The 26,417-nt window shown below is 51.4% G+C and overlaps 9 protein-coding genes across 9 annotated transcripts; 5 read left to right on the top strand and 4 right to left on the bottom strand.

The window, feature by feature from the left end:
* The first annotated feature begins 836 nt into the window (after positions 1 to 836).
* On the top strand, positions 837 to 5,043 carry BO79DRAFT_26245 (putative PAB1 binding protein (Pbp1)). Its single transcript, XM_025686594.1, has 5 exons — positions 837 to 1,233; positions 1,609 to 1,795; positions 1,853 to 2,126; positions 2,189 to 4,528; positions 4,585 to 5,043. The coding sequence occupies exons 1-5, from the start codon at positions 1,070 to 1,072 to the stop codon at positions 4,791 to 4,793; spliced, it is 3,174 nt and encodes a 1,057-aa protein (XP_025544527.1). The 5' UTR covers positions 837 to 1,069; the 3' UTR covers positions 4,794 to 5,043.
* Positions 5,044 to 5,138: 95 nt separating this feature from the next.
* BO79DRAFT_224155 (uncharacterized protein) lies at positions 5,139 to 5,606 on the bottom strand (the record flags this gene model as incomplete). The annotated part of the gene is made up of 2 exons (XM_025683647.1): positions 5,139 to 5,254; positions 5,429 to 5,606. The coding sequence occupies 2 exons, from the start codon at positions 5,604 to 5,606 to the stop codon at positions 5,139 to 5,141; spliced, it is 294 nt and encodes a 97-aa protein (XP_025544526.1).
* Positions 5,607 to 6,911: 1,305 nt separating this feature from the next.
* On the top strand, positions 6,912 to 9,954 carry BO79DRAFT_186423 (COPI-interacting protein CEX1; the record flags this gene model as incomplete). Its single annotated transcript, XM_025680469.1, has 9 exons — positions 6,912 to 7,272; positions 7,355 to 7,492; positions 7,556 to 7,666; positions 7,731 to 7,877; positions 7,934 to 8,307; positions 8,364 to 8,658; positions 8,711 to 8,914; positions 8,964 to 9,136; positions 9,186 to 9,954. Exons 1-9 carry the CDS (start codon positions 7,150 to 7,152, stop codon positions 9,952 to 9,954), a joined length of 2,334 nt encoding a protein of 777 aa, XP_025544525.1. The 5' UTR covers positions 6,912 to 7,149.
* A 496-nt stretch (positions 9,955 to 10,450) lies between these two features.
* BO79DRAFT_26223 (uncharacterized protein) lies at positions 10,451 to 13,016 on the top strand. The gene is made up of 2 exons (XM_025686567.1): positions 10,451 to 10,491; positions 10,571 to 13,016. Exon 2 carries the CDS (start codon positions 10,744 to 10,746, stop codon positions 12,844 to 12,846), a length of 2,103 nt encoding a protein of 700 aa, XP_025544524.1. The 5' UTR covers positions 10,451 to 10,491; positions 10,571 to 10,743; the 3' UTR covers positions 12,847 to 13,016.
* On the bottom strand, positions 13,003 to 14,193 carry BO79DRAFT_234665 (peptide alpha-N-acetyltransferase complex A subunit ARD1). The gene is made up of 2 exons (XM_025684392.1): positions 13,674 to 14,193; positions 13,003 to 13,571 (listed from the first exon to the last, which is right to left on the bottom strand). Exons 1-2 carry the CDS (start codon positions 14,056 to 14,058, stop codon positions 13,186 to 13,188), a joined length of 771 nt encoding a protein of 256 aa, XP_025544523.1. The 5' UTR covers positions 14,059 to 14,193; the 3' UTR covers positions 13,003 to 13,185.
* Positions 14,194 to 14,380: 187 nt separating this feature from the next.
* On the bottom strand, positions 14,381 to 16,149 carry BO79DRAFT_164657 (PI-PLC domain-containing protein). The gene is made up of 3 exons (XM_025679213.1): positions 15,425 to 16,149; positions 14,764 to 15,363; positions 14,381 to 14,709 (listed from the first exon to the last, which is right to left on the bottom strand). Exons 1-3 carry the CDS (start codon positions 15,984 to 15,986, stop codon positions 14,489 to 14,491), a joined length of 1,383 nt encoding a protein of 460 aa, XP_025544522.1. The 5' UTR covers positions 15,987 to 16,149; the 3' UTR covers positions 14,381 to 14,488.
* A 1,133-nt stretch (positions 16,150 to 17,282) lies between these two features.
* On the top strand, positions 17,283 to 19,236 carry BO79DRAFT_164653 (SUR7/PalI family protein). The gene is made up of 2 exons (XM_025679212.1): positions 17,283 to 18,161; positions 18,215 to 19,236. Exons 1-2 carry the CDS (start codon positions 17,756 to 17,758, stop codon positions 18,784 to 18,786), a joined length of 978 nt encoding a protein of 325 aa, XP_025544521.1. The 5' UTR covers positions 17,283 to 17,755; the 3' UTR covers positions 18,787 to 19,236.
* Positions 19,237 to 20,112: 876 nt separating this feature from the next.
* Positions 20,113 to 21,750, bottom strand: BO79DRAFT_186408 (WD40 repeat domain-containing protein). The gene is made up of 4 exons (XM_025680468.1): positions 21,663 to 21,750; positions 21,546 to 21,567; positions 20,994 to 21,489; positions 20,113 to 20,932 (listed from the first exon to the last, which is right to left on the bottom strand). The coding sequence occupies exons 1-4, from the start codon at positions 21,682 to 21,684 to the stop codon at positions 20,297 to 20,299; spliced, it is 1,176 nt and encodes a 391-aa protein (XP_025544520.1). The 5' UTR covers positions 21,685 to 21,750; the 3' UTR covers positions 20,113 to 20,296.
* Positions 21,751 to 22,450: 700 nt separating this feature from the next.
* Positions 22,451 to 24,431, top strand: BO79DRAFT_164649 (uncharacterized protein; the record flags this gene model as incomplete). The annotated part of the gene is made up of 1 exon (XM_025679211.1): positions 22,451 to 24,431. The coding sequence occupies one exon, from the start codon at positions 22,451 to 22,453 to the stop codon at positions 24,410 to 24,412; it is 1,962 nt and encodes a 653-aa protein (XP_025544519.1). The 3' UTR covers positions 24,413 to 24,431.
* Between the last annotated feature and the right edge of the window lie 1,986 nt (positions 24,432 to 26,417).

Below are 26,417 nucleotides of genomic sequence, written 5' to 3'. Positions count from 1 at the left end.
TTTGGAACTAGGCATTACGAAAGGCCGTCACAAGCCCTCCAAAATAATTATACTTACTACTTGAGATGTAGTAGTTAGAATTCCACCAGACTTGGGAAGGAAGTGCTTATCAGCTAGCACAGCAAAAAAAAAAGTCAAAGATGGAGGTGGAAGTGGATGTGGATGTGGAAGTGAAACGAGGGAGGAAAAGAACTAAAGAAGAAAGAACATACGGAGTAGATAAAAAAGCAAGTGCACATTCCCACTCATGGCCATCTTTCGTTCCCCACTCGCTTGCCAACCGCCAACCAACCCAAGGCCGGAAGACCCTTGGGATTTCCATGGGATTTGCCCACCTAAATTCCCCTCTGACAAGCTAAACCCTCCAGCCAGAACCTTTGCTGTACGTACAGAAAACTAACCTTACTTGACCTTTGACCTGTGGATGATGTTAGCTGTCTGGCTGGCTTGTCTTTGGCTTGTCTCCTCTTTTTGTGGCTGCTGCTCACCCACCTATCGATCTACCAGTACCATCTGAACATTGAACTTCTTTCTTCCTGTGTAGTAGTTTACTTTCTTCTTCTTCCCTACTACTTACTACCTGCGGCCGGCAACCTGACTTGACCGGGACGTCCTACCTACAATTACCAACTACTACTTACTACTTGCTGGTGTTCTCTTCTTGTCTCATTCTTCTTCTTCTTATTCTTCTCCTTCTCCTTCTCCTCCTTCTCCACTTCCCGTCTTTCCTCCCGGATCCGCGTCTCCCCTCCTTCCTCCCCTTTCCCCGTCTCTCTCTGTCTCTCTGTCTCTCTCTTTTCCTCCCTTCCCGTTGACGTTCAACACCAGAAGGCGGTCCCGTGACTCGTTCGGGGCTCTCGCTCTCCTACCACAAGCTTCCCTTTTTCCCCTTCCACCCCGCCATTCTTTCTTCCTTTCCCCCCCAAATCCCTTCCTCCCACTTCATCCACCGTTTCTTCGGTCCTGTTTGCGCAGGCGGTGTGTTTTGGCTTCGTGCCTTCCGTCCGCACTTCTTACGGCTTTGCGTCGTGCGACGACGTAGAGCTACGTTCGGTGACGATCCAGCCAGATGGCTTCTACCGTCAACTCGGTGCCGGCTGCCAACAGTGCGTCTGGCAATGCCGTGAATCCTCAGAACCCCGGTACTAGACCTTCTTTGAGATCCAGTGCTAGTACGAAGGCTTCGGAGGGCGGCCGGCGTCAATCCGGTAGTCCTCTCGAGAGCGGGCAGAGGTACGTTGTGAGGTCAACATGTTATCCCTCATTCCTCCCAGCTCCTTTCAACTCGTTTGCTTCCATTGCCCTTTCCTCACCGCTTGTCGCCTCACGAAAAGACGGTCGTTTGCTCTGTTACCATCCCCCCTCCCTCTAAACCTTGTTCAGGACGGGTCGTTTCCTGTCAATGCCCTCCGTGGCTGTCGGTTCTTCTTGACGACTGTTTGGCGTCATTGTATCCTCGCTTTCTCATTTTTCTCACCCCGTGCTCTTGTTCTACCACCAGACTCGTGCCTAATGAAAGGGCACTACCGTCATCTCATACTCTTTGCTGATAGCCACGACATTGTATTGCGCATTGGCTAATCCATCTTTTTTTTTTTTTGATGATAGACGCAGTAACTCCACCAAAGCTTGGTCTCACGGCGCAAACCCGATCACACAGCGGGCCTCGTACTCACAGCAGAACGGCAACATGTCTCACAAACAGTCCGCCTCTCCTCGACCGACTCCGAAAGAGTCAAACACCCCCGATAACCACGCAAATGACCGTCTTGTTTTCTTGTTTGCTAGCTTCATTGTAAGCTCAGTGTTCCACACCCGGCATGTATCGACGTAAAAGGCTTACGGTTTTCAGGGTTTGAATGCTACGATTACCACAAGAAATGGGGATAAATACACGGGAATTTTTTCGTCCTCGACGTTGGAACCTAGCGACTGTTCATTTGTACTCAAGATGGTGCAACGGCCCACCAAGGCGGATCAGAACAAAGCGAATGGGGTTAGTGATGTCTCAAGCCCGTATATGGGGTCGGCGCCGGATCATAGCATGTCCTTCGATGTTAAGGATGTGGTCGATATTTCGGTCCCGAACGTCACCCCGGCCGATGTTACAGCAAAGAGCGCGAACGGTAAGTCACCGGGCTAGCTTGATAACATTGATGGCCACTTTGAAATCCTAACGAAGTATCAGGGACTCCTGTTGGTTTCAAAACGGATACTGACATCTCCGGAAATCTTGCGATTCGCGAGCGGACCCTCAAGCGCTGGGAACCTGCCGCCGATACGGACGTTGACCTCTCACTCGAAAGCGCGCACAATTCAACTGGATGGGACCAGTTCGAAGCAAACGCCAGGCTCTTCGGTGCTACCAGCAGTTACGATGAGAACATCTACACCACTAGAATCGATCGGTCGGACCCTACCTATAAGCAGAAGGAAGCAGATGCTGCTCGAATTGCTCGCGAAATCGAAGGCGCTACTACAGACAATGCACATGTTCGTGAGGAAAGAGGGCAGGTATCGGCAGATGATCATGATGAGGAAGCTAAATACAGCGGTGTCCGCCGTGATGAGAGGAACTTCCCGCCGCTTGTTTCGGGCCAGCCAAATAAGTACACTCCGCCAGCGCGCAGGCAAAACGCCGCTCAATCTGCCATGGCCTCGGGAGCTCCCGCAAGCTCTCTCAAACAGGTTCCTAGTGCCCCGAAAGAGGCTGTTGCCGCCGGACCGCCCAAGGAGAATGGGCAGGCCCAGGCTCAGCCTGCACCGTCCAGTATAACAGCAAGCTCTGCTGCCGATACGGAACAAAAGCCTGCCTTGTCCAAGACCACATCTGGTGCCCCGGCTCCCGCAAATGCTACTTCGAATGTGGAGGCCGAGGTGCTCGACTCTTTCCGACAATTCGCCCACAGTGAAAAGGCGAAGTTGCAAGAACGCCGTCGTAACCAGGCTTCCTATGATCGAACCATCAAGTTGAACGAACTCATGAAGTTTTCCAAGAACTTCAAACTGGCAACGCCAGTGCCCAAGGATTTGGTACCCATCCTAGCTAAAGACCCGCACAAGCAGGAAGAGATCATCCAAAGAGCTCAGCAGCACGCTGAGGAGAAGGTTGTAACCAAGTCCCCAGCAAGCGCTGACTCGAAGCCCGCTGCTCGCCCATCTGGAAACGCTCGCCAGGAGAGTGGAACTATGCCGCCTCCTGCACAGTCTGACCGCCAGAGCTATCCTCGGGGTCGTCAAATGTTTCCCCCAACCGGTCCGCATGCTGGACCGGGTGGGCGGCTTCCGCAGCAGCCCGTGCACCAGGGCCGTCAAGCCACTGGCATGCTCGGCCATCGTCTAGCAGATAACATACAGCAGCGAAAGGGAGCCGCGATGGGAACTGTTCCCGCTCCCTTGCCTATCAATGAAGTTCGCATTCCTCCAACTGGCCCAGCTGGCGAGCAGCCTGCTGTTACTAGCCCGAATAAGGTGCAGACACCAACCTCGTCCGTGTCGACCAAGTTCAACGTGAGGGCCCTGGAGTTTAAGCCAAACCCTGCCGCAAGTACCTTTACACCCGGTGCTTCGTCCACCTCATCTCCTTTCACTCGAGGACGCTCCGTCTCACGGACCACTAGCCCTTCGTTGTTCTTCGGGGCTAAGAAGCCAAGACCAATTTCTGAGAGGCCGTCCCTCAATGATCAGTTCAACCCCATTAAGCGCATGAAGAAGGAAAATGCGGAGTCAAATGAGAAGGGATTCGCCTTCAATGGAGGCATCCCGCCTGCTTACAGGACTCCCCCTACTTGGGATGCCGCTCCCGGAAACGAAGAAAAGACATACCTGGAAATGTTCAAGCCGCCTGCTTCGGTGCCGGCTATCTCTCCCCAGAGCCGCTCTGCGTCCAATCCCCAGATGCCTCCGCCGCAGATGCCGTTCCAGTTCCCACAGAACACTCCCGGCATGCCTCCCACCACTGGTCCACCACACGGGCCTCATCTGCACCCTCAGCAGCATCATAATTCCGGGCCCCCACACTTTGACGATCCCCACCGCATGCAGATGTCTGCCTCGACCTCGCAAGTGTTCCCATCCCCCAGGTTACAGCACGGTTACCCCTCCCCCATGGCGCCACATGCACAGCTTGCATTTGGCCAAGCCATGCCACAGTTCTATGTCAGCCAGGCCGGCACACAACCTGGACATATGAGACATTACCCGGGCGGTCCTCAATTCGTCAACCCCCAACCAACCATGGGCGCTCCAATGATGGTTCAACAGCCGTCTAGCGGACCATACATGGGTGTTCCTCAAGGCGTGGCCCCCTATACACCCCAGATGCAGATGTATTCCCCAAATCCTAGCCATGCGTATCCCCAACATGTGCCACCGCCCCAGCCTCACAGTGGCTATCCCAGTCCCAGTCGGGGTGCTCCCATGATGATGCACCAGAATTCTCAGCCGGGTCAGCCCCCCCAACCGGTGATGTTCATGTCCCCTGGGCAGCATGGCCAGCCCGTGTATCCGGCGCAGCAGCCTACTCACAGTATGTTATAACGAAGTCAGAAGACCGTTGTGGGGTTAGGTAGCTAACTAGCATAGTGCCCCCAGTCCGCGGCAATTATCCTCAGCAGCAGCCCCATTTCCAGTCTAGTCCCCACCAAGTGCACCATTACCCACCCCACCAGCATCGGACACCGAGTAGCGGTTACAACCAAATGCCGCAGATGCCTCCCCAAATGCCTGCTCAACCCCCGTCTACTGTCGCATCTGGACCTCAACCGCAAGAGGCAGCAGATGAAGTGAAATGAACCACCCCCGCTTGACAAGCGTGAGACGCCATATCGCTGGCTTAGCGACCTGACCCAAAACACCGCCGTTCCTCTTTGGAAATTCAGGCTTCACTTGGATGTGAACTCCAGTTGTTCACCGTTGGCGACTCAAATCGTCTCGCGTCGACCAACAACCTCACTATGTTTACCAAAGCTATCTGTACATTGTACGTATGCGCTGCGCTATGTGCACCGGAAGACTTATAGTGTTCCCGGTTGGCGGGTTGCGATTCCCTGCTGGTAAGCTTTCCTTGGTACCCTCGATGGGTCGGTACGTGCTAACAAAAGACAGGCGAGGTGGCAGCTTCGTGTGAAGTATTGCAGTCAGATCAGGTGTGTATAGGAGTATAGCCATGGGCTATAAGTTGAGAGACCTCTGGGGATTGGTGTGTCGGCAAATGGTTCGGCATCCGATGGCCTTGTCGCCATCCTATGCAGGCCTATACTATACGGCTTCTTGGAAGTGATTTACGGAAGCCAACGAAGGGGTTCCACTACGATAACTTTCCAAGTTACTGGGGTACTCATTGCTATATGCCAATGATGTTCTGGGATTTATCTTTTTTTTTCTTTTTCTTTCTTCCTTTCTTCGTCTTGCATGTCTTTTGCGTTGCCATCTCTACCCATGGGGAATCGAACCGGAGGAAGGGGGGAGTTCTGATGGACAGCGACGGGTGGAAGAGGCCATAGCGAGTGGTATAGGAGACACGTTGCACAGTGAGGGGGTGAGTTGTCGGGATGACATTGAGATGATATGAGGGGAAGTGTTCTAGGGCGACTTGTTTTACGCATTTTGAAGGGGATGAATGACATTCATATAATCGAGCTTGATGCCTCTTGTAGACAGGACTCAGTATAAGTGGCGTAGCAAATACGCGGGAGTTGCAATTCAGGACGATGGACATTGATAATAGTCGCAGGCCCTGACTATGGTAACAAACTCAACAACAAACAATGAAATAGTGCAAGAGCATTCTCCTCAGGTCTTTTCAGTTTCTTATTTGGTCATCATCCAACCAAGAAAGACGCCGTCACCGCGGTACTCTACCCCCTAAACCAAAGCCCAACCATCAGCCAAAGCACCCAGAATCCACCACCCCCGAGCCCATCACAAAACCACAGTTTAATCCCTGCATCACCCTACCCATTGCCCCCATCCCGCAAATCTCCCATTCGGCAGTCAACTCAAGGAAAACAAGAATGTACGCCGCAGCCATTAGTTTCTGAAATTCCTCATGGAGAAAAGCGGACCAGAAACCCCAAATTGCGGCTTGGAAACAATAAAAGTAAATGTTTGTTGTACACATGTCTCTCCAAGGTAAAAAAGCAACGTCGTGAGCCTCTCGACCAAGACCTTTATGCCTTTAACAAGAACTTGTGCCTGCCTTTATGATGGAGAAGAGCGGGGATGGAAAGTGATGGAATCAGGTAGCCGCGAGAGATTTTCCCGTGATGTTTGCGATGGGAGGGTATTCGGGGAAGGGGATTCTTTTTGTTGGATTGCTCGTGCTGGGTTGGTTGGGTTGGAAGGTGAGCACACAGCGGGGGGGAGTTGAGACGACGCTTTCGGATGGTTTTCGCGGTCTGACCTTTTACCAGGTGATCATCATTGGAGAATGGGTTGTCTCTTTTGGTTTGGGATGGAGGGATTGGGGGGAAGGGTTGTCTGTAACTGGAAGTGAATTGGGTCTGGGACGGGGGGGAGGAGTCATGTAGGAAGAAGTTATGGGACGTGCCTTGTGTTAGCTCAGCTCGATGTGAAGGGTTATTACTTGGAGGTGAGTATTGATTGTTGATAATAAGAGCGAAGAGAACATCATGTTGGTATTAGTGTTGTTGCTGCTATCATTCAGCAGACGCGTCTGTCGTGGTAGATAGTAGACATAGAAACATAAGAGCGTGTGTGTATGTTGTTAAAGCTAAAGAGAAAGAAAGAAAGTCAAGCTCCGGCGATAAAATGGGGAGCTTTCCCACAAAATTACCCTAAACCCGATTGGGGGCGGGGTACCACGGGCAGCGCCAAAGGGGGACAAATCCGTTGTATTATTCCCATGTCCCCGATCTCTCTCCCTATGAAACTTGGGGGCCGTTGAATCTCTTGTCGTTCTGTCTTGAACTAGAGATCGGTCGCATACGTGTCGTTTCTCTAAGGCTTATTTTCCTTTCTTTCTTTTATCCGTTTATATACCCTCCCCTTCTTCTTCCCTCCCCGCCGAAGACGTTCCTCCACTATCGCCGGTGCGGTGGTAGTTATCTTTAAAGACCAGCTAGTAGTTAATTTAACTGCCTCCTCCGTGAGGGACACTCACGACTGTCCGCACCACCCACACCAGCCATGGATTTCCTCAAATCTGCCGTCGCATCGGCGATCGCAAAGGGTAGTTCATTCCCTTATTCACTCGGAGACAGAGTCGACCTTTCCGACTCGATCTGGACGCTACACAATGCTACGAAACGGGTATGAGATGTCATGCGGGCCCGCGGAATCAAAACCCCCCATGGGGCTAATGCGATTGCTGATCGGCGCTTGGTACGTATAGGAAGACGGTTCGCCCTGCAGCGTCTTTACCTTCGATATTGCTTCCAATAAGTCCCGTCTACCGTTGGCGAAGAATGCGGTGCGCAAGTCCCGGACGCTGAGACATCCGGGTGTTATTAAAGTCTTGGATACGATAGAGGTAATTGGGCCCACGATAGTTCGTGTATCATGTGTTATGGATGGAACGGCTGACGGGTTATAGACGGAAGCTAGCCTTTATATTGTCACCGAGCGAGTGGTTCCCCTTTCGTGGCATGTTAAGCGGAGGAGTCTGAGCGAGGAGACGTCCAAATGGGGGTTGTATACTGTGGCGGTATGTTGTGACTATGGTGGTTGTAGTTGCGATTGTGATTGTCCTGACGTATGTGGTTCTACAGTCTACGCTCAAGTTCATCAATGGAGATGCGGCCTCTGTTCATGGTGTTGTCAGGGCCTCCTCGGTATTCACAAGCGAGAGTGGGGAATGGAAGCTGGGTGGTTTCGACATTTTGAGTTCGATGAATGATGAGAATGCAGTCATTTATGTCGGTTTATACTCTTCTGCATGACGAGATGCGCTCTTGCTGACAGCGCCTTGCAGACATACGGTAGTCTCGTTCCTGACGCGGCTCGATTCACACCTCCGGAGGTCGTCAAGAGCGGATGGGACACGATCAAACGGAACCCGCTGACTGCGATTGATTCTTACGGGCTTGGAATACTAGTTTACGAGGTCTACAATGGCAACTTCACTGGCGGGGACCAGGTGGGCAAGACGACGAACATCCCGCCCAGTATGCATCAGAGCTATAAACGCCTGTGCACGGCGAATCCCAAACTGCGCCTGAGCCCTGCCCACTTTGTTGAGCAGGGGAAGAAGAGCGGTGGCTTCTTCGAAACCCCACTTATCCGGTTGACGGACGATATTGAGAGTTTGGGGCTCAAGAACGATGCAGAGCGAGAAGAGTTTGTCAAGTGAGTCAATGCCTCATAAGGGACAGGCTGCCACTAGTGGATGCTGACTGAAGTAGTGAGCTTGATGAGCTGTCCGACGACTTCCCGGAGGAGTTTTTCAAGATGAAGGTGCTTCCAGAATTGCTCAAGTCGGTTGAGTTTGGCGGAGGCGGCCCCAAGGTACTGGGGGCTATACTGAAGATTGGAGCGAAGTTATCCCAGGAAGAGTTTAACTCGAGACTTACGCCAGTCGTTGTCCGACTCTTTGGAAACCCGGATCGAGCGCTGCGGGTCTGCTTGCTCGATAACCTCCCGGTGATGATCGACAACCTACCTCAAAAGATCGTCAATGACAAGATCTTCCCTCAGATTGTTAGTCACCACAGACCCCGGCTGGTTTCGATGCTAATCCCATGTTCTGCAGACCTCCGGCTTCACTGATGCCGCACCTGTTGTCCGAGAGCAGACGGTGAAGGCTGTTTTGCCAATCATCAACAAGCTCAGCGACCGTGTCATCAACGGTGATCTGCTCAAGTTCCTCGCACGTACCGCCAACGATGAGCAGCCGGGAATCCGTACAAATACCACAATCTGCTTGGGCAAGATAGCTAAGAACCTCGGACAAGGCGTGAGTGGCTCTTCCTAAAAGCCTCATACGCAATGCTGACCAGATACAGTCGAGATCCAAGGTCCTTATTGCGGCCTTCACCAGGTCTCTTCGGGATCCCTTCGTCCACGCCCGGAGCGCTGGTCTGCTCGCTCTCGGAGCGACGCTGGAGTTCTTCACCGAGGAAGACTGCGCGACAAAAGTGCTTCCGGCTATCTGCCCTTCCCTTCTGGATAAGGAAAAGTAAGAACATCCACTTTCTCGCATGGCTCGGGTCTAATGCTTCATATAGGATGGTCAGAGACCAGGCGAACAAGACACTCGACTTGTATCTCCAGCGTATCCGGAAGTACGCCAGCACAATGGCAGACACGGTAATTCCTCCGGCAGCCAGTGCAGATCCGACAAAGGATACAGCCCGTATTGGCACATCTAACGACAAGTCATGGGCTGGATGGGCGATTTCCTCGTTCACCAATAAGCTCACGGCGGCCAATGGCGAAATCGAACCCACCGCCAACGGTGCTAAACCGGTTGAGCCTGAACCAGCTCGTCCAGCTTCTGTTCCCCGCCCAACGAGGGCGTCATCGTCGGTGCAGAAAGAGACACTACGGCCTGCAACTCAGTCTTTGAACCGGTCCATGTCGGAGCAACCACCAACTTTGGCTAAAGAAGAAGATGATACAGAAGATATCTACGACGCGTGGGGTGCAATGGACGATGATGAAGACGAGCAGCAAGTAGAGGAGGACCCGTTCAGTGCGACAGCAACTAGCAGTCCAACAGTTTCTGCTCCTGCACCTGCCCCTGCACCTAAAGCAGCCCCCGTTCCGTACGATGATGGCGGCGAGCCGGACTTTGCGGGTTGGCTGGCCGCCCAGTCCAAGTCAAAGAAGCCATTGCCAAAGGGATTGAATAAATCCAGTCCCACCTCGGCATCACGGCCATCTAGCCGCAGTAGCACGGCTAAGCCCAGGACCGTTGTCGCACCAGCGAAAAAGATCGACACGACACCTAAAGACACTGAGGAGGACGACGGTTGGGGAGACGCTTGGGATTAGCAGTATAGATCCTTAACACCCGCATCTTTCTGTTCATCAGGGTACATATTCCCTTGCACTATATCGTGATTATATTTCTCATCTTGCGACATATCCAAGGCATCAAGGCAGGGGAGTTTGGGCGCCATGCAGTATATAGTCCGGTTAATTGCTTATTTGTTGCTGCTGCATATGAGTTGCGATAGGATAGAATCAATTATTTCAGACATGGTCACATACAACTTGATTGACAGGAATAAATCTGGGGCAGCCCACTAGAAGTAAATATGAAACGCCGGGTAGCGGTAGGGGGGGGGAGCACCGTTAGACAAACCGATAGTTGAGTGGAGGAGAGAGAAATATTACTAGTCAGTCTGGCTTGACGATCGACTCGATAAGGCGGAGGGGTGGCGCCAATCAAGCGCCGGCTGCCCCGTGATCACATCCGCCGCTGATCCTCCGCCGCCCGAGACACTTCCAAGTCATCTTGTCTCTCCCTCCACCTGCCGGCCATCCCGTTCTCTGGCCTTTTTGATTTTCCGATCATCTTACTCAAGAGTAGGACTCAACTCTCCTACGTCTGCCGTGCGGTTCGCTCGCTCGTCCGTACAGTGCCAGGGCTAATTACCGTGCTCAGAATCTACATAATCCTGCTGCCTTCCAGCGTCTCCGTACCTGAGTGTGTCCGGGAAGGCTGGTGGGTGCTGCATATCTTCCCATGCGCGATGGATGACGGGTTACGAACCTGAAGGTCAACTCGGTCCGTGATTTTGATTTCATACTTCTACAACAATATCTGTCCTCGCTACAATGGAATCCGACGAAGCTCCTCCTCCGCCATACTCTGCGGTCGACCCGTTACTCGCACAAGCAAACAGCCGAAATGCCGCTGCAACTGCGGAAGTGAATCGTGTCCTGCTACGTCTGCGTGGGGGGGAGACAACCCTAGGCACCTCGCCCTCAAGTCCTGCGTCCAGCTCCGCCAGTCATGATTTTCCAGCATCCTCCGCCAGCTTGCCTACCCACTTCACATCTGCTGCGGAATACTTCGTGGAGCGACCGCCTCCGACTTCAAGCCGTCAGGGGGACATTGTGGAACATTGTGTAACGATCTTTCCGCGCAGTCAATCAAAGGATATCCGGCGTCGACCTCGTTGTTGGACCGCGCAGAAGACGGAAGACATCACCCAGCAGGACTGGGACGTTTTCCTGAGATACTTGTTTCCACCGCATTTAGGTCTAGCGTCTACTTCGGCACAACTGCCCCGTCAAGTCAGAGCAGAGATTCAGCGTGATCGCAAGGATCGGCCCCAGGAAACAGATGAAGAACGCAAGAGACGGATTGCTGCCGTGATAATGGAGTGGAACCAATACTTCTTCGAACCCCGCTCGGCTCGTGTCGTATATGTCTACGTGATGGACCCTCAGAGTGCGCCGCGATCATCTTTGTGTCCTAAATGTTGGCCGGCTGCTACAACGCGAGAGAATCGAGTTGCCCAGGCGTCCGACGCTGGTCGAGGTCGCTTGCAACAGTCGCCGGTGACACCAACAGCTGCTGAGCAGCCTGGTGCGCCTCCAGGCAGTGCTGTTTATACACCAGGGCCATATGCCTACCCACAATATCCTACCCCTCATACACCTTACGCACCTTATGGGCATCCTGCGCCATACAGCCCTGCTGTGTATCCGCCTCATCCCGCATACCATTACCCTCCTCCACCACCGCCGCCGCCGCCGCCCGGTCACTACCCTCCTCAGCCTCCATGGGGCTGGACTGCTCCCGCTTATGGGGTTCCTTACCAAGATCCAAGCATGTCAAAGGGAGGAGGACCCTTAGATTGGATAGCATCGTTGGCCTCGCAGGCCCAAAAGTATGGAGAGCGCTTCACTGAGCAAGCACAACATTATGGAAGGCAGGTGGAGGAACAGGCTCTTGCTCACAGTCGCTGGATCGAGGAGCAGGCCGGACTCCAGGGACGAAAGGTGGAGGATGCCTTCACAGGCTTTGTCAGTCCATCTCGCGATGATTGGATCGCGAACCAACCCCCTAAGCCGGGGTACGTACAGAATAGCACTGCACATACACCTACGACCACGCCTACGGCTACGGCTACGACTACCACTACGACAGTTACGCCCCAACGCACTACTCCAGCTCAACCCGAACGGACTCGTCGGGCTTCAATCGACTCGGAGGCATCCGACTTGTCTTTCTCTTCGATTGATTCCCTGTCAACAACGTCCGAGCTCAGCGCCTCTGATCTGGCTACGGTCCGCGCGCAGCTTTTGTCACTGAACGACCATCACGACCGGGAGTTGTACGAAGCCGCCGTGGGTCTGCGGCGTCAGCTTGACGTTCTACAGCAGTCTCGACGCCAGAACCGTACATCTGGACGAAGCGGCTGGCGCCACGGCTGGAGGCGATGGGACTCGCCAAGCGAGCAGCACCAGAAGCAGTCAGACAAGCGAGCGGTCAAAGAGGAGACCCGAGCCACGCGGAAAGCATTTCGAGATGTATTGCGTCGAGCGCGAGAAGAGCAACGCGAGAAGCGGCGGCTCAAACGCACTCGCCGGCGTCAGGAGCAGCGAGCGCGTGAGGTGCAGAGGGATGGTGCTGAGATGCCACTCGAGCAGCACATGCAGCGATTGGAGCTTGACACTAATCGTGAGAGCCGCTCCACTGTGCAGTCTTTCACCTCCATTCCATCCCCGGCGCGGTCCTTGGCCGAATCGGACAGTGAGATCAGTTCTATCAGCACACCGAGCACATCAAGTAACGAAAAGATGCCGGTCAAGGGGAAGAGTGAGAAGTCGGCAATCGCAAGGAAGCCGTGCAAAGAAGCAGAGAAATTATATGAGAAAGACAAGAAGGGCTCCGATCAATATAATCGGGGGGCGTCACGGCGCAATTAGTGGGCCAGGGCCAGGACATTATTATTTGAATTACTTTATGGGACGATGCATGATCATAGCGGTGTTTATATTCATGGAAGAGACTGGAATTGGGATTCTCTTATGTATTTATTACTTTCTTTATCATACCGGCGTCAACCCGGGGTACAATGTGGTCATTAGCATGCATTTTCAACATGAATCTAGAACCATGCACCAACCAGTTCCATACCAATACCAAGCAAGACCCCAAGACCAAACAAGATCTACCAAAAACCATCGTATAACATCTATTTTATACAAGAAAGACAACCCCCCTCTTTTCCCCCGAACCTAGAACCATTTTATAAAAAGAGAGAATTACTGAGAAGAAGCCTGCGCCTCATTCTTCTCAACCAAATCCCCAACTCCCAACCCACGCCCAACCTTCACCTTAACCATCTTCTCAGTACTCTCCTTCTCCTCCTTCTTCCCCAACTCACCCACCTCATCACCCTCGTCCGCATCCTTCTCATCTTTCTCCGCCCGCTCGCGATCCTTCCGCTCAATCTCCGCCCAATTGATAAACATGCCCGACAGATCCATGCGCATCGCATACGCATCCTCCCCATCCGCATAGTACTTGCTCTCCACACTATCGACCTGGAATCCGAGAGTATCGCGGTAAAGATGCAGCGCCGCTTTGTTGGATACGCGCACGTGCAGGGACACGTATTGTGCGCGGTGGCATTCGGCCATTGCGCGTTCTATCAACACCATCCCCAGAATGATTAGCATGCGTTTTCTCCACAAATATTCAAAGTCACAATAACAGAAAAACAAATGGAAGGGGGAGAATAAAAACGTACGAGACATCCGCATCAGCCTCTCCGCAATCCCCAAGCGTCTATGCGTCCTCATCACAGAAATACTCGTGATATGTCCATGGGGCACCCCATCCGTCGGCTCCTCCTCCATCTTCGCCAACACGTATCCCACTACCTTGGGGTATTGTTCTGCGGCGCTGCCGGCTCCTTGTCCTCCTCCATTCTCGGTGGTGGTGGTGGTATACTTGCTGTAGCCGTTCTTGGGCCGCACCACGGCCACGAAGGATAGTTGGGGCCAGGTCAGTGCATGGTACAGGTAGTATTTTAGAAAGTAGTTCTCGGGGAGGTTCGTGATGTTGCAGGTTTGGATCGAGGGTAGGAGGTCGATGTAGGAGGGGTAGCTGCTGAGGGGGAGGATGTCGACCATTTTGGTTGGATTGGGGTATATCCCGGAGGGGGGGTTGGTTGGTTGGTATCGGAGATGGGATTTGGGGTGGGGAGGTTGAGGTATGGGGTTGTGAATTGGCCCCCCGGGTGTGGATTGAGTAGCTTGTTGTAGTAGTAGTCTACTGTGTAAAGTGTGGTGATGATATTGAGGGCGGAGTTGGTTTGGTGGTGGTGGTGGTCAGCTGAGTGGGCGCTAGCTGGTTTGGGTTAGGGGCATCGGAGTTACTACTTTGTCGACGGAGTATATCTTTGTTGACCTGTCGAGGATAGCTACCAGCTACTTAGGGTTAAAAAAACCTGTTCATGAATTTAGTTAAACCACTAGGTTCAATTCTAACTGTACAGTCGTGAGTCATAATATAAGTGTATCCATCAACTCCAAACTCCCACTATATACGCTCGGAGCAACACTAAAATATCGATGCCATATACTGCACTCCCGCAATCAGAAGCAGCGTACTCATCACACTCACCCCAGGCATCACGCTCGTCGCGGCAGATGCTGCGCCGCAGCATTTTCCATCCCAGGTCACGTTGTTCATCTCGGCGGCCACCGCGAACACGGACCCGTTGAAGTTGCCGTAATTGTAGTAATCCACCAGAAGGAAGTTAGGCGGCCGGTCCCACATAGCTAAGAGGTAACGAGATTAGCATGTTACACAGACCACAGTCAGCTGTTACTTACCCGTGCAGTTGCGGGCCATCTTTCCCAGACTACCGTATCCGGAGACCGCGTTGGTCTGGTTGAGCGAGGCAGTATTGGGGATCAGCAGACTAATGCTGGCAATATTGATGTCGAGATTCAGGTTGTGGTTGGCCATGTACATCCGGTCTTTGGCGTCCTGCGCGGACAAGTCCGGCGGGCGCTGCTCTGTGCAAGGGAAGGCTGCGTCTGTGGGCGAAAACGGCGTCTCCCACATCTGCGAAAACTCATCCATGAGCCACGGGTAGGCCGTCTGATTGGCCTGGTAGTCCATGAAGACAACGGCTCGCTTGCCAGACAGAATCATACTGGACATCGTAGGCCAATCATCCAGCGCCATTGGGATCTTCGAGGGTGTAAACACATAGTCCATGAGACCGGAGTTCTGGATAGGACCCGTGAAGTTGCCGGGGTCTACATAATCATAGTTGCCTATCAAGATGGTGACCACGTCATATGGATGGGTCTTGACCCATTTCGTGACCGTCGTCAAGTAGTCTTCCAGAGGTCCCATGTTCAAAAGGTCGCAGCTGGTGTGACAGAGGTAGAGGGTGTTGTTGATCAGGTGTGTTTGAAATTGCACTGTCCGGGGTGTCAGCAAGATTCTATCCACAGGCTAAGCTTCGTCGATCGGGCAACTTACGCATCCGTATCCCATCGTCCAGCTGAGCGGTAACGTCCAACGCCTGGTTGGCGGCCGCATTGCCTGGCTTGACAAACGGGCTGTTGTGGGCAGCAACCATGGTGATGTTGGAGTACTTGCGCGCGCAAAACTCCGCGTGGCCATTGCAAGGCTGTGTGTTGACGACCGGAGTCGACGATGCAGTGGACGTCGCTGTTGTAGTAGCGTTGGTGCCATTGACTCCACCAGTCTGTCCTCCGACCAGCAATGTGAGAGATTGCGACGAGGAAGTCACCGTCGTGGTGAAATTTCCGGATGCTGTTGTAGAGTTGGAGGTGGTTGTCGCGGAGTGCGCCCCGGTGCTCGTGACGGTATGTCCATTGTCGAGGGTCATAGTGGTAGTGTAGGAGAGGTAGTGACCTGTGGGCAGCGTCGCTTCACTGATGGACGAAGTGACGGTCCCCTCGAGAGTCAGGCCGCCATTGTTGCCGGTCGTGGTGGTGGTGGTGGTGCTATCATCTTGTGCCAGAGAAGGCCAAACGCCCACTGCCAGGAGCGGCAGTAGGTGAGCGATCAACCGCATGACAAGAGGTGGTCTGGAGTCAAGAGGCCGGTCTGTGGAGGCTCGGAGGTTTTGGATATATATACAGCAGTTGTATCTGTCCGAGGAGGACCACACGATGCGATCAGATGCACCAGATGGAGCACCAGATGGATCAGGACCCTGAAGAAGCAGAATAATCACCGGGCGCGGAATGATGTCTTACGATGAAGTCAACCATGGATGCTGGGCTGGTAAGGTATTATTAGGTAGGTAAGGTAGGTAACAGGTATTGTTACCACGCAGGGTTTCCCGCCTTCAGGGTACTGGCTTACTTTAGGGGGGCCGATCCCGGCAGCCATTGGTTGCCACCCCCCCTGACTGTCCGCCCCGCTGTCCCGGAGAGGAAAGCTCCAAGCTGGCCAACAGCCGATCTTAGCCTGGATTTCACTGGCAGATCGCCCGCATGGAAAATCCTCCCAGTCCTTCCGGCCAATTGAATTATTTCATCAGCCCAGGCAGCCAGAATTGAAAAAGACACCAAGGGTGGGGCCCACCTGTCGATGACGTTGTTTGAGCCAGTCTTGGCCAAACAGTCACTGACAGAACCGATTTGTTGCCGAAACGCCAGAATAGGCAGTGACTTTTAATTCCAGGCCCTATGAGGGTCACTGCTAGTCTTTCTTGGCGAGTGGCTCCTGAATGTCGTGAGGATTGCCAGATCAGCCACGATCCCCACTGCATTGGGTAATCGGGAAAAACCATCAGCGGCTAACTCATGCCAATCATCACTGTATTCCAGCCCATCACCAGCCACGAACTGGGGTGGTTTTGGTGCTGGTCAACGGCGTCCACGCAGTAACAGCCCCTCGATCAACGGGGGTGATTGCTGTACTTACTTCAGATTACTTCAGAGCAAGGATAAAATCTGCTCATGATCGGCCTTCTCCACTGTCTCGTCCACAGTCAGACTGCCGCCCAAGAGGGGAAAAGAGGCAGGGCAAGGAAAGTTCCTGCCACCATCGCAAAAATGTTCCCATCAGGGTCTAGACCAGCGCCGCTGCTAAGAATACCTGCTGCGGCCCTGAGACTGAGACTTTCTCCCTGAGTAAGATTATTTTGAAGCCGCCAGCGTTACGGCTCGTGTGAAATTCTCATTGTTGTTTTTATTATTATTGTGATTATTGTTTTGATTTTATTTTCTACTCCCCATTTATTTTATTCCACATTTTCTCATTCTGGTTGGCTGCCAAGGCGTCTAACTTTTTTCAACCTTAAAGCCCAATTCAATTCCACGGCAGATCAGATCAGTTCGGTAATATATTCAGTCATCCATCTGTGTACTGCGTATACGTCGCTCTCGCCATCCACTTTGCTTTCCCTTTCCCTATTCTTTTCCCCCCATTCCCGCCATCTCTTCCTGTTCCTCGCTCCCCTTTTTTTTTTCTTTCTTTCCCAATCTCTGGCTCTCTTCTCCTGGATGTATCCCCAGCTTCCTCTCCTGATCCCGTCAACCTAATCCCGTGGTTGCCGGTGTTTCCCTCTCCGCTGGTCCTTTCTCTATCTCTCTCCCCATCGAATCCTGGCACGTGGTTCACGGGGGGGGGCGTAAACGTCATCCAGTCGATGTCTTCCCAGATCTCTTCTATACTACGTATTAGAATTTAACTAGACGCCCTGCTTTTGATCTGGGTCTCTTTCTACATCATTTCCATCCATCTTCTCCTCTATCCTCTTCGTCTATTCTCCGACTCTATTATCCGCAAATTCCGGACCTGCCCTCTCCACCACCACGTGCTTGACAGCGGTCCATGGCAAAGCTGCCCCTGTTCAGGAAAGCTCCTGGACGTCCGCAGGTCGGCCGGAGCAGATCGAAGGTGCTCTGGCATCGTATCCTCCGTTCTTTCTGCTATCTCATCGCTTGGATCTTCCTGATCTTGGTCTGCATTGGCAATGTCGCCGATAAGCCCGTTCTCCGACAGACCTACTTCCTCGAGATCAACCTGGCGAATATCATCCCATTGTCCACCCCCAATGCGGTCCTGATCGATACCATTGCTCGCACGATCGGTCTGCACGACTTTTATCAGGTGGGACTATGGAATTTTTGCGAAGGTTATCAGGACCAGGGCATCACCCACTGCTCTTCGCCCAAACCCCTCTACTGGTTCAATCCTGTCGAGATCATCCTCAGTGAACTGCTATCCGGCGCAACGAGTACGCTCCTCCTTCTAACATGGAAAACGTTCCCTTTGCTAACAAACCTGCAGTTGCTCTTCCTGCCAACATCACGTCGGCTCTGCACATCGCCCGCATAGCCTCACACTGGATGTTTGGTCTCTTTATCACCGCTACCGTCTTAACCTTCATCCTCATCTTTTTGTCTCCACTTGCCGTCTCCTCACGGCCTCCTCAAGCTCTTTCTTCCGACCCAGTCGTCAATCAAACCCACCCGCAACATCGCCGTCGAACCTTTGTGCTTCTCCGTTCTCTTCCCTTCCTCATCCTAACCTTCGTGACCGCTCTCTTCACCGTTGTTGCCTCCGTCGTTGCAACCGTCATGTTCATCATCTTCCGCAACGTCTTCACCTCCGCCAGCGAAGACCTCAACATCGACGCCTGGATCGGCACGCGCATGATGGCTTTCATGTGGGTCGCCTCCGCCTTCAACCTGATTGCCTTTATCCTCCAGCTTGGCTCCTGCTGTGCCTCTTGCTGTGGTGGCCGCAAAACCCGCAAGCAGCTCAAGCAGAATAGTGCCGGCACTGCGAGCCCTAGCAGCACAGCTTCCCCTGATGTGCGTGAGAAAGAGCATCCACACAGCCCCGCAACTACGGAGTGAGCTCTTTTTTTCCTATTCCAGACCACATATGCTCTCGCAGATTGTGGTCCCTTTTCCTCCTCTCATCCAATACCCCGAGATCCATACCCCGAATGAGCAAAATCGCCTGTACGACGATGATAAATAGAACATAAAGGTGTGAGCATCGCAGGGGCCCGCCAATATATACTGATCTGGCTATGTATACTGTACGTCTTTCTTTTTTGGTTTCCCATTCCGCTTCGGGTTATGCTGTATAGACGCGATGGATATAGACTGGGGCATATTCCAACTTAGACGGGATTCGGTTTTGGGTCTGAGTTGAGCTTGTGGTTGCCTCGCTTCCTTTTCGATACATTGGGAGGGCGCTGCACATGCCGTCCAGCTTGCATAGGTTACGATATTTACGACTCTGTTATGATATTACGAGTGTGCGTATGCTAAGTATTTCAATCCAAAGAAGAGGAGTATATATCTCAGATGAGAGTTGTAATTGACCCAGGTAATACATCTTGCTCGAGATGTAATCTAGATTTCACAAATCTTGAGACTTAGAAAAGAACCTATGATCTAAGTCCAGTTAGCGTCTTTCAAAAGACTTTTTGCCCCTACCTGTACAAAACTGGCCCTAATGATAGCCTCAGGAGTGGTCTCACTCATATATATATAATTACACCACCAAACAGTCACATAAGGAGCCCTGACTCTTGTCAACTCGTGCTCAGTAGAATAGCACTACTTAGGTATATAAATAATAATACTGGTGACACTTCTAAGGAACCCTCTGAAGTACTATTCAAGATTCACGGGACATCTCATCCCACTGCACCTAAAGTAGTAACTTGGTGCCTTCTTGAGCCTAGTCAGTACTTCATTTGTCTACCCTAGCATAGACTGGTAGGCCCATCTTGCTACATTGAACACACTCTTATGCGCGGGGACTTCTTGACTCTAATCAGTTTAAGTACTGTGGTCACACAGGCAACACCAGGAAAACATTCGCAGAGTGCTCTGCATCCACATACCGTAGAGCTCATGTCATACATATTCTACTAGATTTATATATAATTTCACATTCGAAACTTACCCTCTGGAGAAGATCTCACAATTAGCGTGAGAGTTTACTTATATTGATAATAAGGATACCTACTGCTCATCCCTTGCCTAAACAATACAATTGTGGGGCAAATACCGGTCCACTGCCTCGACAGTCGTCGACAGATTTATGTAAGTAGGGAATGGTGATAGATGACTGGAAACAATTACAACCATGAAACCGATCATACAATAAACTCATGCATATACGGATATCGAACCAGGATTACTCGCTAACATCCAATGACGCAACACAGGGAATCAAGCAAAAACCTGAACTCCAATGCAGAAGGCGATTCGCCTTCGTGCCTCCAGCCCCAAACCAGGCACCATGCTGACCATTAGCCCTGAACCATACAAGACAATTGAAAGAGAAGAAAGGTTAAAAGACGCATACATCTGCCTCTAGGCAGCTTCTTAATGTAAGACACAACTCTCAACGCGGCTCGGAATAATCGTTCAGCGCTACGCATACCGCCCCGCGGTGATGACCACTGTATTGACGGATGATCTGACCCGAAGCCAGCTCCCATAGGCGGGCGTAGTGGTCGCTGGATACTGTGACGAGATACGCAGAGTCAGCGGAGAAAGCGCAATCCCAAACCCACCGTTGGTGATTTGCAAGCGTGGTCTCTAGGAAAAGTGTTCCTGTCGCGGAGTCCATGGGGGGTCCGTCCGGTTGTACAGGGAAGGTCTGCTGGGGTTCGTTGTTTATAGGTGTCGCTGCTTGGAAGAGACTGAATGGGTTGGCTTCAAAGTCGGTGCCGTTGGGAGATGCGTGGTTCACGTGTTGCGTAGATTCCGGGGAAGAAGGGCTGTCATTCGATTCAGGTGAAGAGATGGCTCTGGCCTTGGCCTTGGCGGCATTGGCGGCGGCAATCTTGGCCGGCGGATAATCAAGGTCAAGGTTCCATACTTTGGCCGTGTGGTCTGCAGAGCACGTTGCGAGATGCTTGACATCAGGGGAGAGAAGAACACGAGTAAGGTAGTCCTTGTGCGCCTGGAAGGTACATATCGGAACGATGCGCGTTATCTCAGCGTCTTGGATCATGCGCCAGATGTAGACATTACCCTATAGACCGGTCGCTCAAAGTCAGTGATGAAGACAAGCGGCGAGTAATTGTCTTGTTTACCTTCTTATTTCCAGCACAGAGCAGGGATCCATCGCTTGCGACACTAACACTATGAACGGCAACGTCGTCCTCAGGAATCAGCTGGTGAGTGCAGACGCTTTCACCCAGGTCCCAAACCCGGACAATACCAGCGCGATCCCCACTAATGAGCTCGCCCTGGTTGGGGTGGATTACAACGTCATTGACTGGAGCTTTATGCGCGTAGTTGCGCTGCAGGCTGCCTGTACGGGTATCCCAGACTTTAACCGTACCATCTTCCGAGCTGGTGACCATCCACTTTCCCTCGCAGTGAAACGCGACGCCAGTGATGTTGTTTGTATGGCCGTCGAAGGTCATGACCGGATTGGGATTGGTAGATTTGATGTCATACAGCTTGACATTATTGTGGCCGGCGGCTGCCAAGTACCGTTTGTCGGGGGTGATGCATAAGCGATTAACTTGGGAATCGGGATGCTGTATAGTGCGCGAGCAAATCCCCGACAAGGCCTCCCAGAAACTGGGCCAAGTTAGCGACGTCAACTTTCGGGGCGCAAGTAACACAGTCTGACATACCGAATGGTGTGGTCGTAGCCCGCTGTAAATCACGAGTTATAGAACATTAGTCAGTCAATTCTTCCCAGGAAAGACACAAGATATTGGAGACCAGTTATCGCTCAGAAAACTGCATACCAGTGCAAAGTATAACGCTCATGTTGAAGGTTGTAGACGAGCCCAGAAGCAAGGACGCTGAAGAGGCGAGGAGGGACGGGGAATCGGGGAGTCGCCAGTTACTAAAGTAAAGAAGATGCGGTGCCCGTCAGCTTCCTGCCGGCCTTAAAGCCACGGCCGCCCAGCTTGGCGCCGGACACTATGTGGGGCACGTGAGCGGTCCATAGGGCGGTGTGAAAGGCGGAGAACATCATTTCGGATTAAATTTGGACGGAATGGGAATCTTTTCTACTGCGATGTACTTCTTTGCTTCTTTACTTCTGCGTGACTGACCTGACCTGGCCTTTTCTGGTCATTCTCACTCGTTCGGGGATTATATCGAGCACCCTGGACACGTGTGGTATTTCGATTTCTCCCAACATCGGCGAAACCGTACAGTTGTTACTCTCAAACCGGATTATGCAATAAGGCGCGTATCCAGTGGCTAGCCTGAGCCTGCTGACAGGCTATTTATTTGAGGCACCTGCTGGCTCGCCCTCTTATCTACTTCCCGTACATTTTTCCCGCGGGACAAGTCTCAAATCACAGTCGTTTTGGGATCTGAATACTTGCTCTCAAGAGGTACGCTTCACAGCAGTCTCGAAGCGAGGGATATCCTCATTCTTACCATCTGCAGAGCTGGGCTATGAGTAGATGGAGCGTTTCATCTCCTAAGTGTTATCGCCACCTTCCTTAGGATATATTGAACGGCATAGCACGGTACACATTCATTTGGCCGTCTTTGAACTGGGCCTGAATTTGTCGCTGGGATGAATGGAAGCATGGCTGAAGGTATTTCTACCTCTTTCCAGACCTGTCCTCCAGACCCCCATGGTCTTCATGATCTTGAGGGCCTTCCATCTCCCCCATCACTACCTCTGCACGTGAATGATCTGGGGCTTACACCTCCCCCTGGGTCCCAGCTGCAGCTCTCCACCAAGTCCTCCCAACATGAAGAACGGAAAGTGCCGACCAGAGATGTGAACGCAACGTCAGAAACCCCAGCCGATCCGCGACACTGCACACAACCGCTCGGAAATACCCACAAGGATCACAACGATGAGAAGCAAGTGGAAGTCAATGATGCACCCTCAGAAGAACAATCTCCGGCCGACAAGGTGGTCGAGTCCCGACAGTCGTGGGCAGATACCACGACCTGTTCTCCACAATTAGAGATAGACTTTTCGGCATTTGACGATTCCAATAACGCCACGGAGGAGTTGTACGACCCTCTCTTCGATTCCGAACTTGTTTTGCAGGAGATTGATGCGGTCTTGCAGCGGAAGCGAAATGGCGACGAGGCGTTCCCTGAAGACTGTGTCTCATGGGACCAATCTAGAAAAAGGCAAGCCACAGAGATGTCGCAAGATTCAACCACAGAGTCTCCGGATAAAACACCCTCGTTATTATCACTAGATTCTGGACAACCTGAACAAGGAGGCACGGGCCCTCATACGCCAAGCGATGTTGAGAAACAACAGTCCGATGCCGTCTTCGACTCTATAGACCTTCTGTTCGAAGACCCTTCGGGCGATTTTCCATTGGACATCCCTAATGGCGATGTTTCTTTCAACTTTGACATCCAGGGCGCGGGTAATGGAGAAGGAGGCAAGGAAGACATGTCAGCGACTTTTAGTGTGTTTGACCAATCCTTCGATCTGCCCTCCGTCAGCGAGATTACCAAGGAACGGTTCTCTCTTGATCATCAAGACATCGTCGACAGTACAAACCGCGAAGCTCTTCAGCGAGTGTTTGCCGAGCCAGAGTATGTCTCGCCGTATCCAGTTTATGGGGGCCCATTGGGATACATGCCGTCAGCTCCGAATATCCATGTCAGGTGTATCGAAGTTTCGGATGATCGGACAAACTTGCGCCTTGCGACTCTGCGGAATAAGGTACAGCAGCTGACGCTGGAGCGCAACAAGTATAAGCAGGAGTGGGCACTGGCGTCGGACCTGACGGCCATGGATCCGGCGACGGGTAAAACAAAACAACAGACACTACTTGAGCAGAATGCCATGCTGCGACGTGTGTGCTCCCGGCATCAACAAAGAGTCGAGCAGTACAAGCAAGAGGCTATCGAGTGGAAGAACAAGCTTCATGATCTCGGCACGATCTACAACAATCTACTATATGAGATTCAAGTTCAGAAGCAAATGCCCGCAGTTGCCCCGATTCCAACTGGATACAAACCTCCCCGGGCACGCCAGGCTAGCTCAAACGCAGCCTCGTTACAACCGTCGACCTCACAGCCACAATCCATGGCTTCTACACCAAATGCATCTGCTGGGGAGCCTATCACAATCGACCTGACCGAAGAAACAGGCGATGACGCGTCATCTGCAGCGAATCCAACCCCAGAAGAACAGGAGGAGCGCCAACGACGTGTGGAGATGCTTCAATCACTGCGGAACAAAAAATACAGTTGGCTTGGTGATGCGGACGGAGACGTCGGCAATCAGAACCTCCGCATCAGTGTAACCCCAGCGTCTCGACAAGGATCTCTAAAACCTGCGGGTGGGCCTCACGACTCCGAGCGGAGCCGGGACAACCACGTACCAGCAAGGGGCCCCTGCGAGATTGCGTCAGACGATCGGGAGGAGGAGGATGATGATGAGTTGGCTCGAATGATGGAGCAAGAATTAGCTTCGCCGATCGCCACATCCAAACCGGGTGATTGTGATGTACTCATAACCCAGGTTGGGGATAGTCCGAAGATTGTTTCTAAATGATCAAGATCCGTTAAATAAGAGGCTAGCTGTGCGGCTCTCTCGCTCTTAGAGATGTATTATAGTTCAAAAGCCTGCAATAAGCAGAATAGGAAATGAAAAGAATCAAAATAATCAATAACATTTTTAGCTGAACAAAAACTAGTCACGCTAAAGGCTTTCTCTTAGGAAGTAAAGAGTAGAGAGTAAATGTGGACGGGTAACCCTTGTGAACAATGATAGAGGCGGGAGAAATCATACGCACTGCATGCCGCAGCGACCCTAATAGCTCTCATCTCGGAGACAGCTCATACACCAGTAGCCCTTGTGCCGCAATGGGTAGCGCGTAGGACCTATAAGTATTCGGCTTAGACAATTTACTAACCAACCAATAGCTAATTTTAGGCTGTGGGTTGTGGTTCTTGTGTCTGAATTAGTACATAATATAGAAACCAATGAAGAAGTGGTGAATGTAAATGCACTGATTTGCAAGGAGTACTATTTCAAATAACTGCCAGGCCCGTTCCGGCAATAAGCAATATTATATATGCCCTTTAAAGATTAGAAGCTAGTGGATTCGTGAACGATATCAATATATACTAGACGATATCCGCCGTAGACCTATTAATCGAGCGGAACTTGCCGATAGGTTAGTAGTAGAAAGAACCCAAAGGGGAGATAGAACAGAGGGAATTAGCAACAGGCACTAAGAAAGAGAGAAGGAACTTACCGAATACAAGAATGGTCACTAAGATACTATATAAAGTAGCTTGATTCCCCTGTTGTAGACACTAGTCGTCTTTCCCTTCATTTTTGTTCTTCTAAAGTTCGCCTCTCATCACTCTGCAGTCATTGAATACAATTTCCCCCTTCAATATTGTGCCTCTTCCCTAAGCACAAAGATACCTTCACAGGGCTTGATTGAAGCGTTGTATTCCTGATTCACCAATTTACATCAAGTCTTTTATATAAATTGGCTCAACTTCCCCCTCGAGAGCAACCAACTCTTTTTCAGTTCCTACTACATCCACAGGCCTGTCTTCTTACTATTTCTTCTATAATAATGCCACTCTCATTGAACCTTTGGTTATCGACTACAATGTACAAACTTCTTCGACAGCTACGTCTCAGTAGTTTCAAGGCTCTCACGATCTCTCAGCCACACACTGCAGTCATGCAGACAACACCAGGAAGCCATTCGCATTGTTCTCTGCTTCCATCTATAATATAGTTCACACTGGCTCAGGTCATGTCCTATAACCCAGAGCGAGCATGTCAATACTGCAAGTCTTTGGCTCACATCAGCAAATACTGCCCTGAAAATAAGACTTGTGTCTATTGCAAAAGAGACCACAATATCGTCAAATGTACGAGGGTTATATACAGAAGTTACGGAACGAAAGGACACCATCAGCATGTCTGTCCAAATAAAACACATTGTATGGTTACCAAGCAGAAAGAAGGCACTTGCCACTTAAACAAATCTGCTAACCTTGTCAGAAGCTTCAAGAATTATCTTGTATCAGAAGAAGTCTTCTTTAAGAGACAGAGGACATCGGAACATCTCGATTGTATAAATAATATCTCTGTTCAGTCACCTGAGCATTCCGACAAGAGATGGTCTAACATCAATGAAGATACAAGAGATGTAAGTATATGACTGCCAGAAAATATTATCATTAGTATTAACAGTCTTAGGAGCTTATACTACAGGAAGGGTTCATCTTTCCATACCCTAAGCCACTGTGCAATGAAATGATCAGTAAGATCATCCAGGGATTACTACACGATCATCTCTCTACAACTTGACAATAACGAGCCTTGGAATATACCCTCAGGATAGGCGAGTATCGTGTATGATGACCGAAATACATCACGGTGGAGGCTATATATATATAGGTTAATGCTCCTCAACATGGAGACGAATTATATGTCAGCATGGTGCTGGTACGAACTGAAGTGAAAATTGTGAAGAAGTGATACCCGGCAGCAGTACACTACAAGTGTCCGGAAAACCTACTTGCGGTCT

The sequence above is a fragment of the Aspergillus costaricaensis genome, assembly GCF_003184835.1.
Source record: "Aspergillus costaricaensis CBS 115574 unplaced genomic scaffold BO79scaffold_2, whole genome shotgun sequence".
Taxonomy (NCBI): domain Eukaryota; kingdom Fungi; phylum Ascomycota; class Eurotiomycetes; order Eurotiales; family Aspergillaceae; genus Aspergillus; species Aspergillus costaricensis.
Note: the sequence above shows the minus strand (reverse complement) of the source record. Positions and strands in the feature narration are given on the sequence as shown.

Coding starts and splice junctions, on each gene's coding strand:
- BO79DRAFT_26245 (XM_025686594.1), top strand. CDS start 1,070: ATGGCTTCTACCGTCAACTCGGTGCCGGCTGCCAACAGTGCGTCTGGC. Junction 2,127..2,188: donor TACAGCAAAGAGCGCGAACG/GTAAGTCACCGG, acceptor ACGAAGTATCAG/GGACTCCTGTTGGTTTCAAA. Junction 4,529..4,584: donor GGCGCAGCAGCCTACTCACA/GTATGTTATAAC, acceptor TAACTAGCATAG/TGCCCCCAGTCCGCGGCAAT.
- BO79DRAFT_26223 (XM_025686567.1), top strand. CDS start 10,744: ATGGAATCCGACGAAGCTCCTCCTCCGCCATACTCTGCGGTCGACCCG.
- BO79DRAFT_234665 (XM_025684392.1), bottom strand. CDS start 14,058: ATGGTCGACATCCTCCCCCTCAGCAGCTACCCCTCCTACATCGACCTC. Junction 13,572..13,673: donor GAGGCTGATGCGGATGTCTC/GTACGTTTTTAT, acceptor TGGTGTTGATAG/AACGCGCAATGGCCGAATGC.
- BO79DRAFT_164657 (XM_025679213.1), bottom strand. CDS start 15,986: ATGCGGTTGATCGCTCACCTACTGCCGCTCCTGGCAGTGGGCGTTTGG. Junction 15,364..15,424: donor GGACGATGGGATACGGATGC/GTAAGTTGCCCG, acceptor CACCCCGGACAG/TGCAATTTCAAACACACCTG. Junction 14,710..14,763: donor GATGGCCCGCAACTGCACGG/GTAAGTAACAGC, acceptor GTTACCTCTTAG/CTATGTGGGACCGGCCGCCT.
- BO79DRAFT_164653 (XM_025679212.1), top strand. CDS start 17,756: ATGGCAAAGCTGCCCCTGTTCAGGAAAGCTCCTGGACGTCCGCAGGTC. Junction 18,162..18,214: donor ACTGCTATCCGGCGCAACGA/GTACGCTCCTCC, acceptor ACAAACCTGCAG/TTGCTCTTCCTGCCAACATC.
- BO79DRAFT_186408 (XM_025680468.1), bottom strand. CDS start 21,684: ATGAGCGTTATACTTTGCACTG. Junction 21,490..21,545: donor GGCTACGACCACACCATTCG/GTATGTCAGACT, acceptor AACTTGGCCCAG/TTTCTGGGAGGCCTTGTCGG. Junction 20,933..20,993: donor TCTGTGCTGGAAATAAGAAG/GTAAACAAGACA, acceptor ACCGGTCTATAG/GGTAATGTCTACATCTGGCG.